We start from the raw sequence: 15,149 nt of genomic DNA on the forward strand, positions 1-15,149 counted from the left end.
GAAAAAAAGAAAAATAGTGCATGATCTCACTTATATGTAAAATCTTAAGAAAAAAAACTCAGAAAAAGAGATCAGACTTGTTGTTACAAGAGGTGGAGCATAGGGGAGAGGAAATTGCAGGAAGGTGGTCAAGGCACAAACTTCCAAAATGATAAATAAGTACTAGGGATATAATGTACAACATGATGACTACAGCTAACAATTAAGCTACAATTAACTAGTTAAAACTACAATGAGCTACCTCTATTCACTAAAATGACTAAATTAAGCCTACAGACAGTATCAGACGGAACAGTCAAATGTTTTGGCAGGAGTGTAAATTAGTACAACTACTTGGGAAACTATCTGGCAGTATCTACTTAAGTTAAACAAACATATACACTATGACTAAGCATTTCCATCCATGGGCATCTACCCAAAAGAAATAAATCAAAAGAAATATATATAAGAATATTCATAGCAGCATTACTCATAATAGCTAAAAACTGTAAACAAGTCAAATGCCCTTCAACAGAAGAATGGCTAAACAAAGTTATGTCATATTCCTAGTGGAATACTGCACAATAACAAAGACACTGAAGTCCTGACATACACAACAATATGGACAAATCTCAAAAGAGTTGAGAGAAAAGAAAAAAAGAAAAAGAAACTAGATACAAGAGGACCATATAATTCCATTTATATGAAATACAAAAACAAGCAAAACTGATCAATGGTAACTGAGGTTACTAACAAGGGAGTCTACTGGGGTGCTAGAATAAATGAGACAAAAATAACTGTTAACATTTAATAAGAGTATGTTCTATGTCCTAAGCACCATTCAAAACACTTCCGATGTATTAACCCTTTAATCATCAAAATAATCATATAATGTGGGTACTAGTATTATCCCCCACTTTACAGATAACAGCACTATGACAGATAAAAGTTAGATCCCTTATCCAAAGCCACATAACTGATTAATGTGGGAGGCAGAATAAAATTCTTACATTGAAGTTCAGATTCAAAACTTTCAACCACAACAATAAATTGCCTCAATAATCAAAGAAAACTCTTAATACTACACCTGGGCCAAACAAAACACTCACAAAGTGTTAGTTAGCTATTATTACTATTACCATTATTATTACTAGCATGTAACTTAAAATATTCCTTATTATAACACTGAAATATTCAACACTACCATTAGTAAATGTAATTGTATCTATGCTCCTTGCTTTCCCTAACAATACTGTAACAGTGATTTCACAAATTATTTGAAATATATAAAGTATGTTACTCTATTCATCCCACAAATCATTTATAATAGCCAAAACTTATAGTTATTTATCTTTCCACAGATAAGATTCACAATCTTGGGGCACCTGGGTGGCTCAGTCAGTTAAGAGTCTGCCTTCGGCTCAGGACACGATCCCAGGGTCCCGGGATTGAGCCCCGCATCAGGCTCCCTACTCAGTGGGAAGCCTACTTCTCCCTCTTCTCCCCACTCTTGCTCGCTCTTGCTCTCTCTCGCTATCTCTGTTGCTATCTCTGTCTCTCTCAAATAAATAAAATCTTAAAAAAAAAAGATTCATGATCTTAATTCATTTTGAAAGAAAAATTTATATACTAAATAACACCTTGAAAGAGCTTTAGGATTTAAAATTTGAAGACTATAAGAGAAAAAATTAATCTCAGGGGTGCCTGGCTGGCTCAGTTGATAGAGCATGTGACTCTTGACCTCAGGGTCATGAGTTCAAGCCCCACAATGGATGTAGAACCTACTTTAAATAAAATTTAAAAGAAAATTTTTTAAATAATTTTGAAAAAGACTATTATTCTAAGTTTAACCATATAGAAGGAAAGCTCCAAATCTCCATACTAACCAGTAAAGATTTTAAATTGAAAATTTCTTTTAAAATTATTTCTAAAAACTAACTGTTGAAATGCCTGTGTAGAAATCATTTAGGTTTTTTTTTAAGATTTTATTTATTTATTTGACAGAGAGAGACAGCGAGAGAGGGAACACAAGCAGGGAGAGTGGGAGATGGGAAAGCAGGCTTCCCGCCAAGCAGGGAGCCTGACACAGGGCTCAATTCCAGGTCCCTGGGATCACGACCTGAGCCAAAGGCAGACACTTAACGACTGAGCCACCTAGGTGCCCCGAAATCATTTAAGATTTTTTTTTAAGTAATCTCTACCTCCAACATGGGACTCAAACTCACAACCTCAAGATCAAGAGTCGCATGTTCTTCTGACTGAGTCAGCCAGGTGCCCCAAGAAATCACTTATTGATGGTATGCATTAAGCCTATCTTCTCATTTCAAATTTCATCATTATACCCCTAATACTTTTATTATATATATGTTTTTTTTTAATTTCTGAATAAATGTGCCTCATATTCCCCACTCCCAGAAGGGACCACATTTTCTTATATAACAATCTTCCAGAGATAGACAAAGCATACATATGAATGTACATATGAATGTACACACATGTTCTAAAAAAAATCACACAATACACTGAAAAGCACACTATATACTTTGTCGATAGCGATAGCAAGAGCAATAGCAAGAGCAGGAACACAAGCAGGGAGAGTGGGGGAGGAAGAAGCAGGCTTCCCGCTAAGCAGGGAGCCGGATGTGGGGCTCAATCCCAGGACCCTGGGATCATGACCTGAGCTGAAGGCAGATGCCTAACGACTAAGCCACCCAGGTGCCCCTAACCATTCTTTTAGTCAAGACAGTTCTATCATGTTTAAGGTCACTTTTGCTGCTTTCAACAGTAACAAAAGAAAATACAAAAAAATGTATGCAAAAACAATTTCACTCATAAATCCAACCACTCAGAGATAACGTTTATGTATTACATCCTTCTTTCTTTGCATAATACAAATAAAGATACAGGGCAGAGATCAGATGGTATCGTATGACTTCTTAACAACAAAGAACACTATATGCTATAATTAAGTAGGTGACCTCAGAAATCTAGTTCAACCTGATCTTGCATGTCCTACCTTGGACACCTAAACTGACCCATCTACCAAAAGAGATAGGTTAAGAATTCCTGGACAAAACTTACTAATCACAGAACTTTTACCTATCTTTCATTCTAAAGCTATTCATCTAGCTTAGAATACCTTCCAGATGACAGAAAGCAAGTAAGTATTTAATAACTCATTTCCACTCTGTTAAGGATTCCCCTTCCTCCATATTCCCAAAATCAAACATCTTACTATCACAATCAAAGCACATTTTCCAGTAAAATATCAGTTGCTACTTAAACCTATTAACCCAGAGTCAACTAACAAGAAAGCAAAATGGGTAGGGAAAAAATTCAACTCCAACAGTCACAGGAAATGGTTACCTTAGAGCAAAATTAAATCACCAAATTCCTGGCGAATGTTTTCCCATTCCTCTGCCTCAGGGATCAACTACCCCAAAATTAAGAGTAGAGATGGCTTCATGTTCAAAACATCAGAAAAAATATCATGCAGATGCCGTTGCTGACAAGTGTCTCAGACTTCTTTCCACCAAGAGCAATTTGGAAATAATCTGAAGGAAAAGTTCTCCTCTGCTACCTATTTCATCGTTACCATTTCTGGAAATAGCTAATTGAAGGAAATAAATTTATTTCAGGGACAGAACCTTCCCATTTCAAAATGTAAACCGAATTTATCAATTTTAACTTTCAATCTTCCCTTTTGGAATATTCTAGAGATATTGAGACCTAGGTACTATTTAGCTTTCTGACTTCAACAAATCTTTACGATCATCCATTTTAACCAACCACCCTTTGGGAAAAGCTCCGGCAACAAGATTGTGTGTGAGGACACCTGGGTGGCTCAGTCGGTTGAGGTCTGCCTTCAGCTCAGGTCATGATCCCAGGGTCCTGGGATGGAGCCCCGTGTGGGGCTCCCTGCTCAGTGGGGAGTTTGCTCTCCCTCTCCCTCCGCCCATGCCCCTGCTCCTGCGCGCTAATAAATAAAATCTTTAGTAATAAAAAATAAAAGACTGTGTGTGAGTCCTTCAGCTTAAGACTGTGTGCGTGTGTGAGCTTCAGTTGTAAAAGTGTGTGTGCTTGGGCTGCGAGATCGTGTGCATGTGTGCACACACGTGTGCATGCTTCGACTGCATGATTGTGCTTGCGCGCTTCAGCTCTAAGACTGTGAGCATGTATGTGCTTCAGTTGTAAGACTGTATGTGTGTGCGCACGCACCCTTCGGCTGTAAGAGCGCGTATGCACCCTGCGGCTGTTAAAGATTGTGTGTACGTGTGCGCCCTTCGCTGTAAGAGTGTGGGTGTGCCTGTGTGCGTGCTTCAGCTGTAAAACTGTGTGTGTGCGCGCGCGCCATGGGGCTGTAAAACTGTGTGTGAGCACCCTTCGGCTGTAAGACTGTGCGTGCTGTGTGCGCGCGCGCCCTTCGGCTGAGAGACCCTGTGGGTGTGTGCACTTCAGCTGTAAGAGTGTGGGTGTGCCTGTGTGCGTGCTTCAGCTGTAAAACTGTGTGTGCGCGCGCGCGCCATGGGGCTGTAAAACTGTGTGTGAGCACCCTTCGGCTGTAAGACTGTGCGTGCTGTGTGCGCGCGCGCCCTTCGGCTGAGAGACCGTGTGGGTGTGTGCACTTCAGCTGTAAGACTGAGCGTGCGTGTGCGTCCTTTGGCTGTCAGACTGTGCGTGCGTGTGCGTGCGCGCGCCCTTCGGCTGAGAGACCGTGTGTGTGGATGTGTGCACTTCGGCTGTAAGACCGTGAGCGTGCGTGTGCGTCCTTTGGCTGTAAGACTGTGTGGGCCTGTGCGTGCCCTTCGGCTGGAAGACTGTGCGTGCAGTGTGTGCGCATGCGTGTGGTGAGAACGAGGGGAGTCAGCCTAAAACCGGGGCTGCTACAAGACCTGGAACCCTCCTTCGTCAGCTGACTGGACCGACCCTGCAAGGTCTCAAATTGGGACGCACAGACAGATTTCACTCCTCTGAAAAACAGCGATGAGGGAGCCCCAGGTTCAAGGAACAGGTGAAAAGTAGGTAAGAATCGGGGCCAGGTGTCTCAGGAGACCCGGCCTCAGGAAAGGGGGCACTGGAACGCACCCCACCCCCGCTCGCACTTCCGGGCCCGGACGCTCCGCCCAGCTCCCCGAGGCCGCTGTTCCCAAGGCCTCGCAGCCGGCCGCAAACGCCACAGCGGCGCAGCCCCGAGCGGTCTCCACACAGTGAAGTAACACGGGCCCCCGTCCGCAGCCTCGCAGAGCAGCCGCCCGCCAGCTCCGCGCTGCGGCGTTACCTGTTGAGGAGCAGGGAGGCGACGCTGAGGCAGAGCAGCAGGAAGCAGAACAGCGGGTACTGGCGGCAGATCTCGCGTCCCACGTCCAGCCGCAGCCGCTGCTTCAGCTTCTCCCCCATCGTCCTCACCCAGGACACCATCTCCGTTGGCGTGGCCGAAGCTCTGCTACAGATTGAGGCCGAGGTCGAGGCCACCCCCATCAACCTCCCGCGTTTCAGCCCCGCCGGCCGCGCAGCTACCCACACAGCCGCGGACCGGCGGACTGTCCGCAGGCTGCAGCCGCCCAAGGCCCCGCCCAAGGCCCCGCCGCGCGTGCGCAGCCCCCGCCCCCTCCCCTCCGGCTGCCGGCCGAGGGGACTGCCGCACGACGTGCTCGAGGTCGTCACCCCGCGCGAGGCCCAGCGCGTCGCCCCGCTCCGCCCTCTTGGCCAGGGTCGCGCGCCGTCTCCTACGAGGGGCCGGACTCCACTGGCGAGGAGCCTTTTTCGGAAATCGGGGGGAAGCTGCAGCAGCCAGTAACCGCCTGTATCGCGGAGGAGAAAAGGAAGGTTGTGCCGGAGCACGGGAGAAACTACAGCCCCGCGCAGCCGCCGGGCCCTGCCTGCGGGACATCCTGAGCTCGCGAGGCCCGCTGGGGACTGTAGTCTTTGTGACGCGAGCCGGCGGAGGGATGGAGTGCGTGGTCGCAGCCCCCGCCACTCTCCACGCCTCCTGAACGTAGGCTCTGCTCCGGATGGGCACAGGTCGAGCTTTACGCGACGCCCAAGGGGGAGAGAACAGGGGACGATTCTGAGTCCTTAATTGGCTTGGCGGGGGCGGGGGGGGGGCGGGGGGTGAGTGAAACATCCCTGGAATACGGGAGTCAAACCCACCGGGCCGCCACCCCTGCGAGAGCATATTCTGCGCGCTCAGGGGCAAGGTAGAGCTCAAGTCACCACGGCCTCGCGGGCCTAATCAAAATCCCAAGCGTTTGGACAAGGCAAATTGGCAAGTTAGGTTAAATCCCTTTTGCCTCGTGGAGCTTTCGCTTAAGTCATCCTATTTCTGAATTTTAATTTCCTATTTTCCGCTACTCTGAGAAATGCAGGAAGACATCGTAACAAGTTAACATTTATTTAGGCGGCGCGCTAAACACTTTAATTTAACCTCCACACCTCATGATGGAGGTACTCATTTTCCCAATTCACAGCTAGATTACTGAGACGTAAAGGAACTTGCTCAGAATCCTACAGCTAGCAAAACCGGGATTTGAAGTAGTTCTAACCCCAGAGCCGGCGCGTCATTTTTATTTCCTTAAGATCTTACCCTCCAAAGTGCAGAACAGATACGTTCAGAAATTAGTTTTTTTTAAAAAATGGTGCATGTACGCTTTCATGAATATTTTCCCATGTTATTATGAATACACAGATCATCTTCAATGATGCATTATTTTCCTTCAGAATGTACTGTCTTTAAACTATTAATGCCATTTAATTTCATTGACATAATGATTACCATTTTCTATTGTAAATTTATACACATTTCTAATTATTTTTTTTAGGATCAACATCAATACAGTTGCTTGATCAAAGGGTAAGAACAAGATACTGTCAAATTTCTTCCTAGAATGGTTTTCCACAGTGGTATATAACATTTCACTGGTCCTCATCATTAGGTATTGTCTAAACTAACATCACAAATACGCTGTACCATTTCTTATTAAACCATTTAAAATACTGTGTAACATCACTGGAAAACTTAGTGCTTTTTTTTTAATGTTTTAAGGTACACAAATATTTAGTATACTGATTTCACTTTTGCAGCCTTTTTAAAATTATCTTTAATCTAGAACCCCTTGTTTATATGAACATTTTAGGGTACACTAAAGTATAAAAGGTGTATGTTGAACTAATCTACATGTATCAAGGGCCTACTATGTACTTGAGTAATACAAGGGCAAGTTACTTTATTAAACTTTTCTGTGAAGTTATACTGCCAGTCCTTTTTGTTTTAATACTTTATTTCCTTAAAGGCTTGTTCTGAAATTACTGTTCAACTTTGCACTGAGAACCAGTACATTTCAAAGATAAAATGTTTCCAGTTCAAATTAGACATTTTTAGACATCCAACTTAGACTTTTTCCCATATGAGTTTCTCAGTAGAGGCAATTAGGATAATTTAAATTTTCATATTATGCTTAGAAATGGGAAAAGCAAAAATAAATTTCTGCTATGAAAAGCTATTTAAAATCCACACCTAAAGCAAGAAAAAAAATTTACTGTTGATACAGACCTCGTCAAATAAAATAACTTTTTACTTTACTAGATGTTTTCTCATTAACCTTATGGTCTAGTATCTACTTTAACACATACACAGAGCTTGAAGTTTTTTCTTAAAAAATTTGTATTAAGTTTTGAACTTCAAGCAGGGATAGTGCCTATTAAATGCAAAGTGCCTACTAAATGTCTTTATACGGGGCGCCTGGGTGGCTCAGATTGTTAAGCGTCTGCCTTCAGCTCAGGTCATGATCCCGGGGTCCTGGGATTGAGCCCCACATCGGGCTCCTGGCTCAGCCGGGAGTCTGCTTCTCCCTCTCCCTCTGCCTCTCTCACTGCTCATGCTCTATCTCTGTATCTCTGTGTCTCAAATGAATAAATAAAATCTTTTAAAAATTTTAAAAAAAATTAAAAAATTAAAAAATGTCTTTATACAATGCTTAATACAAAATTTTTCTTAAATTATTGTATGAATCTATGAATGTGATAAAAGCAGCCAAACCAACTACCTTTATTTGGATAATAACCCAAAATGACAGGGATAAGGGATATCCACAATCAATCCTGATTCTGAAACCAGCTCCACCTTCTGTATTTCATTGAGCAAAGTTAACTTGATCTACTTCAACCCCTGCATCCTCAACTCTAAAACCGAGATCTCCAGTAGTTTTAGAGATTAAGTTGGGTGGAAAGTGCCTATTAAATGTCTTCATACAACGCTTAATACAAAATTTTTCTTAAATTATTGTATGAATCTATGAATGTGATAAAAGCAGACAAACCAATTACCTTTATTTGGATAATAACCTAAAGTGACAATAACCTGAAATCACAGCTGATACCTAATAAGAGATAGGTCCAAAGAGGTTCACTGCCTGCCCTTAAAGTTCTAGACCTGCAGTGTCCAATACAGTAGCCACTGACCATTATCTGGCTACTGAGCATTTAGAATGTGGCTAGTTTGAATAGACATGAGCTGTAAATGTAAAATACACACCGGATTTCACACAAAAAGAATATAAATGGTCTCAATTTTTAAAACAATTAAAAATGTTGGTGATTTTTCGAAATAATGAGCTAAAAAATAATCTCATTTCTTATTTCTATAATATGGCTACATTAATGTAACTTTACTATTAATATAATTTTTAAATTACATAAGTGGTTTACATTATATTTCTACTGGACAGTGCTACTCCAGACTGTGGAGTAGCTGTTAGCTGCGGAGAGCCATTACAATTAAATGTGTAAATTTTAGATAAATGCCACAATTACTGTGTATGCCAGGGATACATTTTCAAACTATAAAAAGTAAAAAATAGTTGATAATGCATTCATCTAAAGGGCTCAAACATTATACTACCATCCAATAAAAGCTCCATTATTTTAATGAATATTTATTGATTTAGCAAATATAAGGCACTGTACTAGATGTGGTGGCAGATACAATGATTTAGATGCATTTTTCTGACCTCCAAAGGCTTACAATCTAGTGGAGACATGTGACACATGAAAATGTATAATACAGGTCATGTTTATATATAAAGGCTGTAATAGTAATAGTTTTTTTTTAATGACAAAAGATGGGAAAGAAAAATTTTCTTTAGTGGGGACAGTAATTTAAGCAAAGACTAGGATTTATCTCTGCTTTCACTTAATTTTCACGTCACGCAATAGGGAATGTTAAGTATTTAAAATGCTTCTAATTAAAACTGATTCTCCCAACCCCACCAGCAAACTGCACAAATTGCTTATATTGGTACAGGAGCTTGAAAAGATGGTGTTGAATAACTGAATCCCAGTAATTAGGCCTACTTAACTCTGATGACCCAGAATATACACCAAATTTTAACTGTTGAGGGCCATGATCTGCATGGCATAGTGGATCAGGAAAAGGATAGATGAATACATACACATTACCCTTAGGACTCATTTCAGTCTCTCCCTCTCAGATGCCTCCTATAATTTGGAACATGCTCTCCTGGAACAGGATTGGCATACCCAAACCTGCTTTCCCCCCACTGTGTCCCAAAGCATCAAGGTTCATATTACCTTTTTGTGGCATTTGTAATGTTATTTTTAGTCTTTTTTAAGATTTATTTTAGAGACTGAGCATGAGTGGGAGGGACAGAGGGAGGAGAATCTCGAGCAGACTCTGCACTGAGCATGGATCCCGACATGGGGCTCGATCTCATGACGCTGAGATTATGACCTGAGCCAAAACCAAGAGTCAGACGATTAACCACCCGCCACCCAAGCGCCCCAGTGTTAACTTTACATTTCATAATGCCCTCTTCCCCCCACAACTTACCCCTATGTATCAACCTCTGGATATAACATCTGTTAAAGGAGCAGCTAAACTGCCTTAAGAAACGTTCCTTTCCTTGATTTTCAAAAAAGGAACTACAGTAGAGAGTAATTCAAGGAAGAGCATTAAGGGATTTTTACAGGTAGGAGTTTGAGAAATTAAAAATGCAGGAAGGCCTGAGTGGCTCAGTTAGTTGAGCATCTGCCTCTGATTCAGGTCATGATCCTAGGGTCCTGGGAACGAGTCCCGCGTCAGGCTCTTTGCTCAGCAGGGAGCCTGCTTGTGCGCTTGCTCTCTGATAATTTTTTTTTTTTTAAAGGCAGGTATTACTTTCATATTTACCCCCCCCCTCCTTTTTTTGCGTGGCCATGATGTAAAACCTCCAATGGGAAGATATGAAGGACTACAACTTTATAGAATCAGTGGCTCAAATAGATCCTACCTGGGTAAAAGAGCTGTTTTGACCACAGAATTCTGGGAAGTCTCATTACACCTTAGCACCAAAAAAGTAAAGCATTTAATGTTTGTCATCTTATTTATAAGACACGATGGAATAACCATCCTCTCAAACCTCACTTTCATGGAACTAGGTAGTTGGTCATAACTTCAGAAAATGTCAATTATTTCATAACTGATTACAAACTGAAAATACACTCACCTGCCTGTTTGATAGATATTAAAGACTGGAAAAGGCACTTTAATTCTAACACCAGCATTATATTGGATAAGACGGCCAATGTTTCTCTTGTCTACTTTTAAACTTACCATTTAAATAAGTAAAACATTCCAACTTATGTCTCGTATTAACTACAGAGACACTGGTTTCCTTTCATAAAAAGAAAAATGCTAACTGTATTCAGGTGTTTAAATATAGCTTTCAATTGACTTCAGTAACTTCTGAAAGTATTTTGGAAAGGCTTTGCCATCCTTCCCCTTACCTCTAGGTAGGCTATTCACTAAAATATAAAAACAAAAGCATTTTCATATGGTACCTATAAACCACCATGCAACTAGGCTTGGTTCAAAATTGTGAAAATCACTAATATTGTTACTTCAATTCCAATTCTAGGAAGGTTGCTACCAAAGAATTAAAAATCAATTTTTATCTTCCCTAAAAAGCAGCCTTAAAATTTTGGTAATCTGAGACTAGCTCTAAGAAAATAAACTTGGGGTGCCTGGCTGGCTCAGACAATAGAGCCTGCAACTCACAATCTTGGATTTGTTAAGTTTGAGCCCCACTTTGGGCATAGAGATTACTTAAAATGTTCTTTAAAAAGAAAAAGAAGAAAAGAAAGAATACAGGGGCGCCTGGGTGGCTCAGTCGGTTAAGCGTCTGTCTTCGGCTCAGGTCATGATCCCAGGGTCCTGGGATCAAGCCACGCATCAAGCTCCTTGCTCAGCAGGGAGCCTGCTTCCCCCTTTCCCTCTGCCTGCCACTCCCCCTGCTTGTGCTGTCAAATAAATAAATAAAATAAAAAATACAGTATATCCGGGGCGCCTGGGTGGCTCAGTCGTTAAGCGTCTGCCTTCGGCTCAGGTCGTGATCCCAGGGTCCTGGGATCAAGCCCCGCGTTGGGCTCCCTGCTCTGCGGGAAGCCTGCTTCTCCCTCTTCTACTCCCCCTGCTTGTGTTCCCTCTCTCGATGTGTCTCTGTCAAATAAATAAAATCTTTAAAAAAAAAAAAAATACAGTATATCCAAGTAGAAAAGGTAATTTTGGAAGTTAGTTTTAAAACTTTATTGGAGGGTGCCTGGGTGGCTCAGATGGTTAAGCGTCTGCCTTCAGCTCAGGTCATGATCCCAGGGTCCTGGGATCGAGTCTCACATCGGGCTCCCTGCTCCTTGGGAGCCTGCTTCTCCCTCTGCCTCTCTCTCTCTCTCTCTCTCTCTCATGAATAAATAAATAAAATCTTTAAAAAATAAAAAATAAAACTTTATTGGAAAATTTCCCCTATATATTGAAAGGCAGTTACCGTTTAAATTTACGTTTCTTTAAATTTATTAGGTTTCACATAAACTTTAAAACATAAAATTTTTTTTAAATTAGAATTTTTAACACTATCAAAAAGTCATTTGGCCTCTACTATTCAACTGTGTGAAGTGTGAAATATAGCCTTATTTATTCAGTGTAATTAAGAACTTGGTCCCATATGTTCAGAGAGCAACTCTATTTCCAGTTAAAATAACAAAATAGATTAGCTTACTTTATTTCTTGGGACTAAGAAGAAATCTTCTCCAAGAAATATCCCTATCTAAATATAAGTAGTCCTTTTCATGTCTTGAGTTTTCAAAGATTGATAGCACGTGTATTATTCTTAAATTGGTTTAATCCTGTTTACATATTCACCCCTGTCAAATTTCATAACTTTTGTTTTTTTCCCAGTGTAAAGCAGCACATTAAACTGTTACTGATCATGGTAGAGGATGGGAAATTGCAATTAACACATACAGTTAACAATGAATTTGAAGAATAGCAGCAATAAATGAATATATAATTTAATCCTTAAGATTCTTCTTGTAATTACAAAGCATTGAAACATCAGACTTTTTTTAAGGATTTATTTGAGAGCGAGAGAGGGGGGTTGGGAGGAGGAGCAGAGGGAGAGAAATTCAAGCAGACTCCCCACTAAGCACAGATATTGCCGCAGGGCTCGATTCCAGGACCCTGAGATCACAACCTGAGCCAGAACCAAGAGTCGCTCAACCCACTGTACCACCCAGGTGCCCCGAAACATCAGATTTCCAAATGTGGCCAGATGTTTTAAAACCATGGTTTTGCACCTAAAGTTACCTTTAAGTAGAGGTTGGTAAAGTTTTTTTTTTTTTTTGAAAGATTTTATTTGACAGAGACACAACAAGAGAGGAAACACAAGCAGGCGGAGTGGGAGAGGGAGAAGCAGGCTTCCCTCGGAGCAGGGAGCCCAATGCAGGGCTTGATCCCAGGACCCCGGGATCATGACCCGAGCTGAAGGCAGACGCTTAACGACTGAGCCACGCAGGCGCCCGGAGATTGGTAAATTTAAACCCATAGCACAAGGAAGAAAAATTACCTAGTAGCCCTATTTAAACTCCAGAAAGCCAAAGGCAGGAGTTTTATCTTGATGTTCTCCTAACTATATATTCCTGAGGGATATTTTGTTGATAGTTTTAAAGTACCTACAGCAAGAAGACTTTACTATTTTGGCTGAAGTGGAGTTTTGTTTGAGGGGTTGGCTTGGGGGTGTAGAACGAAAAGTGAGCCAAAGATAGACAAGGCAAGCAGTTTACAGATATATATAATGAAAGGTAAGAATAGAAGGTTGAGCCAAATTACAAAATTTTAAATTTTCAGTCAGACCTGAACGTCCTAGAATGTAGGTTAGGACTTGGTGAGAGAGGACATTTCAGGCCTATTCAGTAATGGTAAATGATCAATGCAGCTGGATGTGAAAAGAGAAATTGACACAATCACTGACAGCAGAGCACTCTGTGTACAACAAACAGCCGAAATGCAGATCTGCACATAACACAGAAAATAAACAAGCCTGGACAGTAAAACAGGAGTCCACATAGATGTGATTATGAAGCTGTGAATGTAGAGGAGATGAAGGAAACAAGTACAAATGAAGAAAAAGGGAAATAAGAACAGGTTAAATACGAGGTGATCGGAGATTAGAGAACCTTACACAACAAAACAAAAAAACTTTCCAAGAATTCAACATAACAACTCAGAGGTCAAAGCTTTTTAAAAAAATAATTCTCATATCAGGCTATTGATATCCTGTGAACAGCTCTTTAAAATAGAGGGGAGAGAAAAATCAATCGAAAAGGGTACCATTCCAAACCACCAAGCTACCTAGAAAAAAGTGCAAAATGCTTTATCCTGATAATGAAAAATGCAGGGTTTCTACTGGGGCAGGAGGGTGGGAGGCAATTTGCTGGTGCTATGGTGAACCCTTTTGCTATTTTGGATTATATTAGCCCTACAATTTTTAGAAAACGTTTGAGCTACTAGCAATAAAGCAAATTTGGGAGGTTGGTTTAGCACTTATGTGGCCTTTTATTTCCTGAACAGGTTCGTTTATATTAGCATTACAGCAAATGTGTTTTGCCTAGAACTACAGAACTAAGAGACTTGAGATAAATGAACACTAATTCTAAAGATTAAAAAACATAGTCTCGCTGTGTCTGTCAAATAAATAAAATCTTAAAAAAATAAAAATTAAAAAAATAAAAAACATAGTTACTACCACATAAGATCCATGTTGCTCAAATAGTTGACATCTAAATGATTCAGGCTGCCTCCATACTAGTGTAATATTAACACAGTAATTTAGGGAATTTGGGGATAACTTGAATAATGCCCTATGAACTATATATAGGGCTTGATATAGTTTTCTTCCTCAGAATATAGACAGACTTCAATATTTCCCTACCTCTAAAAGAAATAAGCATCCTACTCTCTTCCCCTCAAAGAGTAAGGATCACAAAAATATTCCAGAAAATGTTCATACATGTAAGGTATTGCCTGTTGATTACAGTATGAATGAAGACTTTTAATTTAACATTTCCTATTTTGTGAAACTAAGCCTTCACAGAAGTATGAATGAAAGGAAGTAATAAATCCTCTGGATGGAATGTTACCAAAACCAAAAGTTGTACCTTATAAAATGTTGAGAGCTGGAAAAAACACCAGAATTTAGTATCTCTTTTATCCAGGACAAAGAGGTTATATTGTGTTTGTACATAGTACCCTCATTAGATGCCTCAATGATTAGGAAGAAATATTTTGTTTTTATTTTTCACCTAGAACTACTGGGAATTAAAAGGAAGTATCTAAATCACTGAAATTGTTGACTGTATTAATGCACACAATTTGGTTGAGCAACCTATATTTTTGTAAATTTAATACACACACATGCTGGGGCACCTGGGTGGCTCAGTCGTTAAGCGTCTGCCTTCGGCTCAGGTCATGATCTCAGGGTCCTGGGATCGAGCCCCACATCGGGCACCCTGCTCGGCGGGAAGGCTGCTTCCCTCTCCCACTCCCCTTGCTTGTGTGCTCCCTCTCTCGCTCTGTCAAATAAATAAAATCTTTAAAAAAAAAAAAAATACACACACATGCTAACATCAAGCTTATTAGAATGGGGAAGCCATACGAATACAAGAGATTAGCATGCTGTATGTCCAATTTTACTGAACGGGTCTAGGTATACTAGAGTTAAGCTTTATTTTCCTCTTCAGTTTCCTGGGGTATGTGGGTGGGGGGCGGGGGGTAATGTGTCCAAAAACCTCAAAAGTCAGTTTCTCCCATGGTATCAACTAAATATATAATCATAAAACCTAATGTT

At 40.9% G+C, this 15,149-nt stretch overlaps 1 protein-coding gene across 8 annotated transcripts in view; it reads right to left on the minus strand.

Annotated features, from left to right (window-relative positions):
* SNX14 (sorting nexin 14) overlaps window positions 1–5,583 on the minus strand; it is a 92,870-nt gene extending 87,287 nt beyond the window's left edge. For all 8 annotated transcript variants that reach the window (XM_034991268.1, XM_034991271.1, XM_034991269.1 and 5 more), the window contains exon 1: window positions 5,258–5,583. In XM_034991268.1, coding sequence (XP_034847159.1) covers window positions 5,258–5,457 — 200 coding nt within the window. In that variant the 5' untranslated portion in view covers window positions 5,458–5,583. The remainder of the gene's footprint in view (window positions 1–5,257) is intronic.
* Between the last annotated feature and the right edge of the window lie 9,566 nt (window positions 5,584–15,149).

This window comes from Mirounga leonina, unplaced genomic scaffold (genome assembly GCF_011800145.1).
Source record: "Mirounga leonina isolate KUSES-001 unplaced genomic scaffold, KU_Mleo_1.0 Mir_53, whole genome shotgun sequence".
NCBI lineage: Eukaryota > Metazoa > Chordata > Mammalia > Carnivora > Phocidae > Mirounga > Mirounga leonina.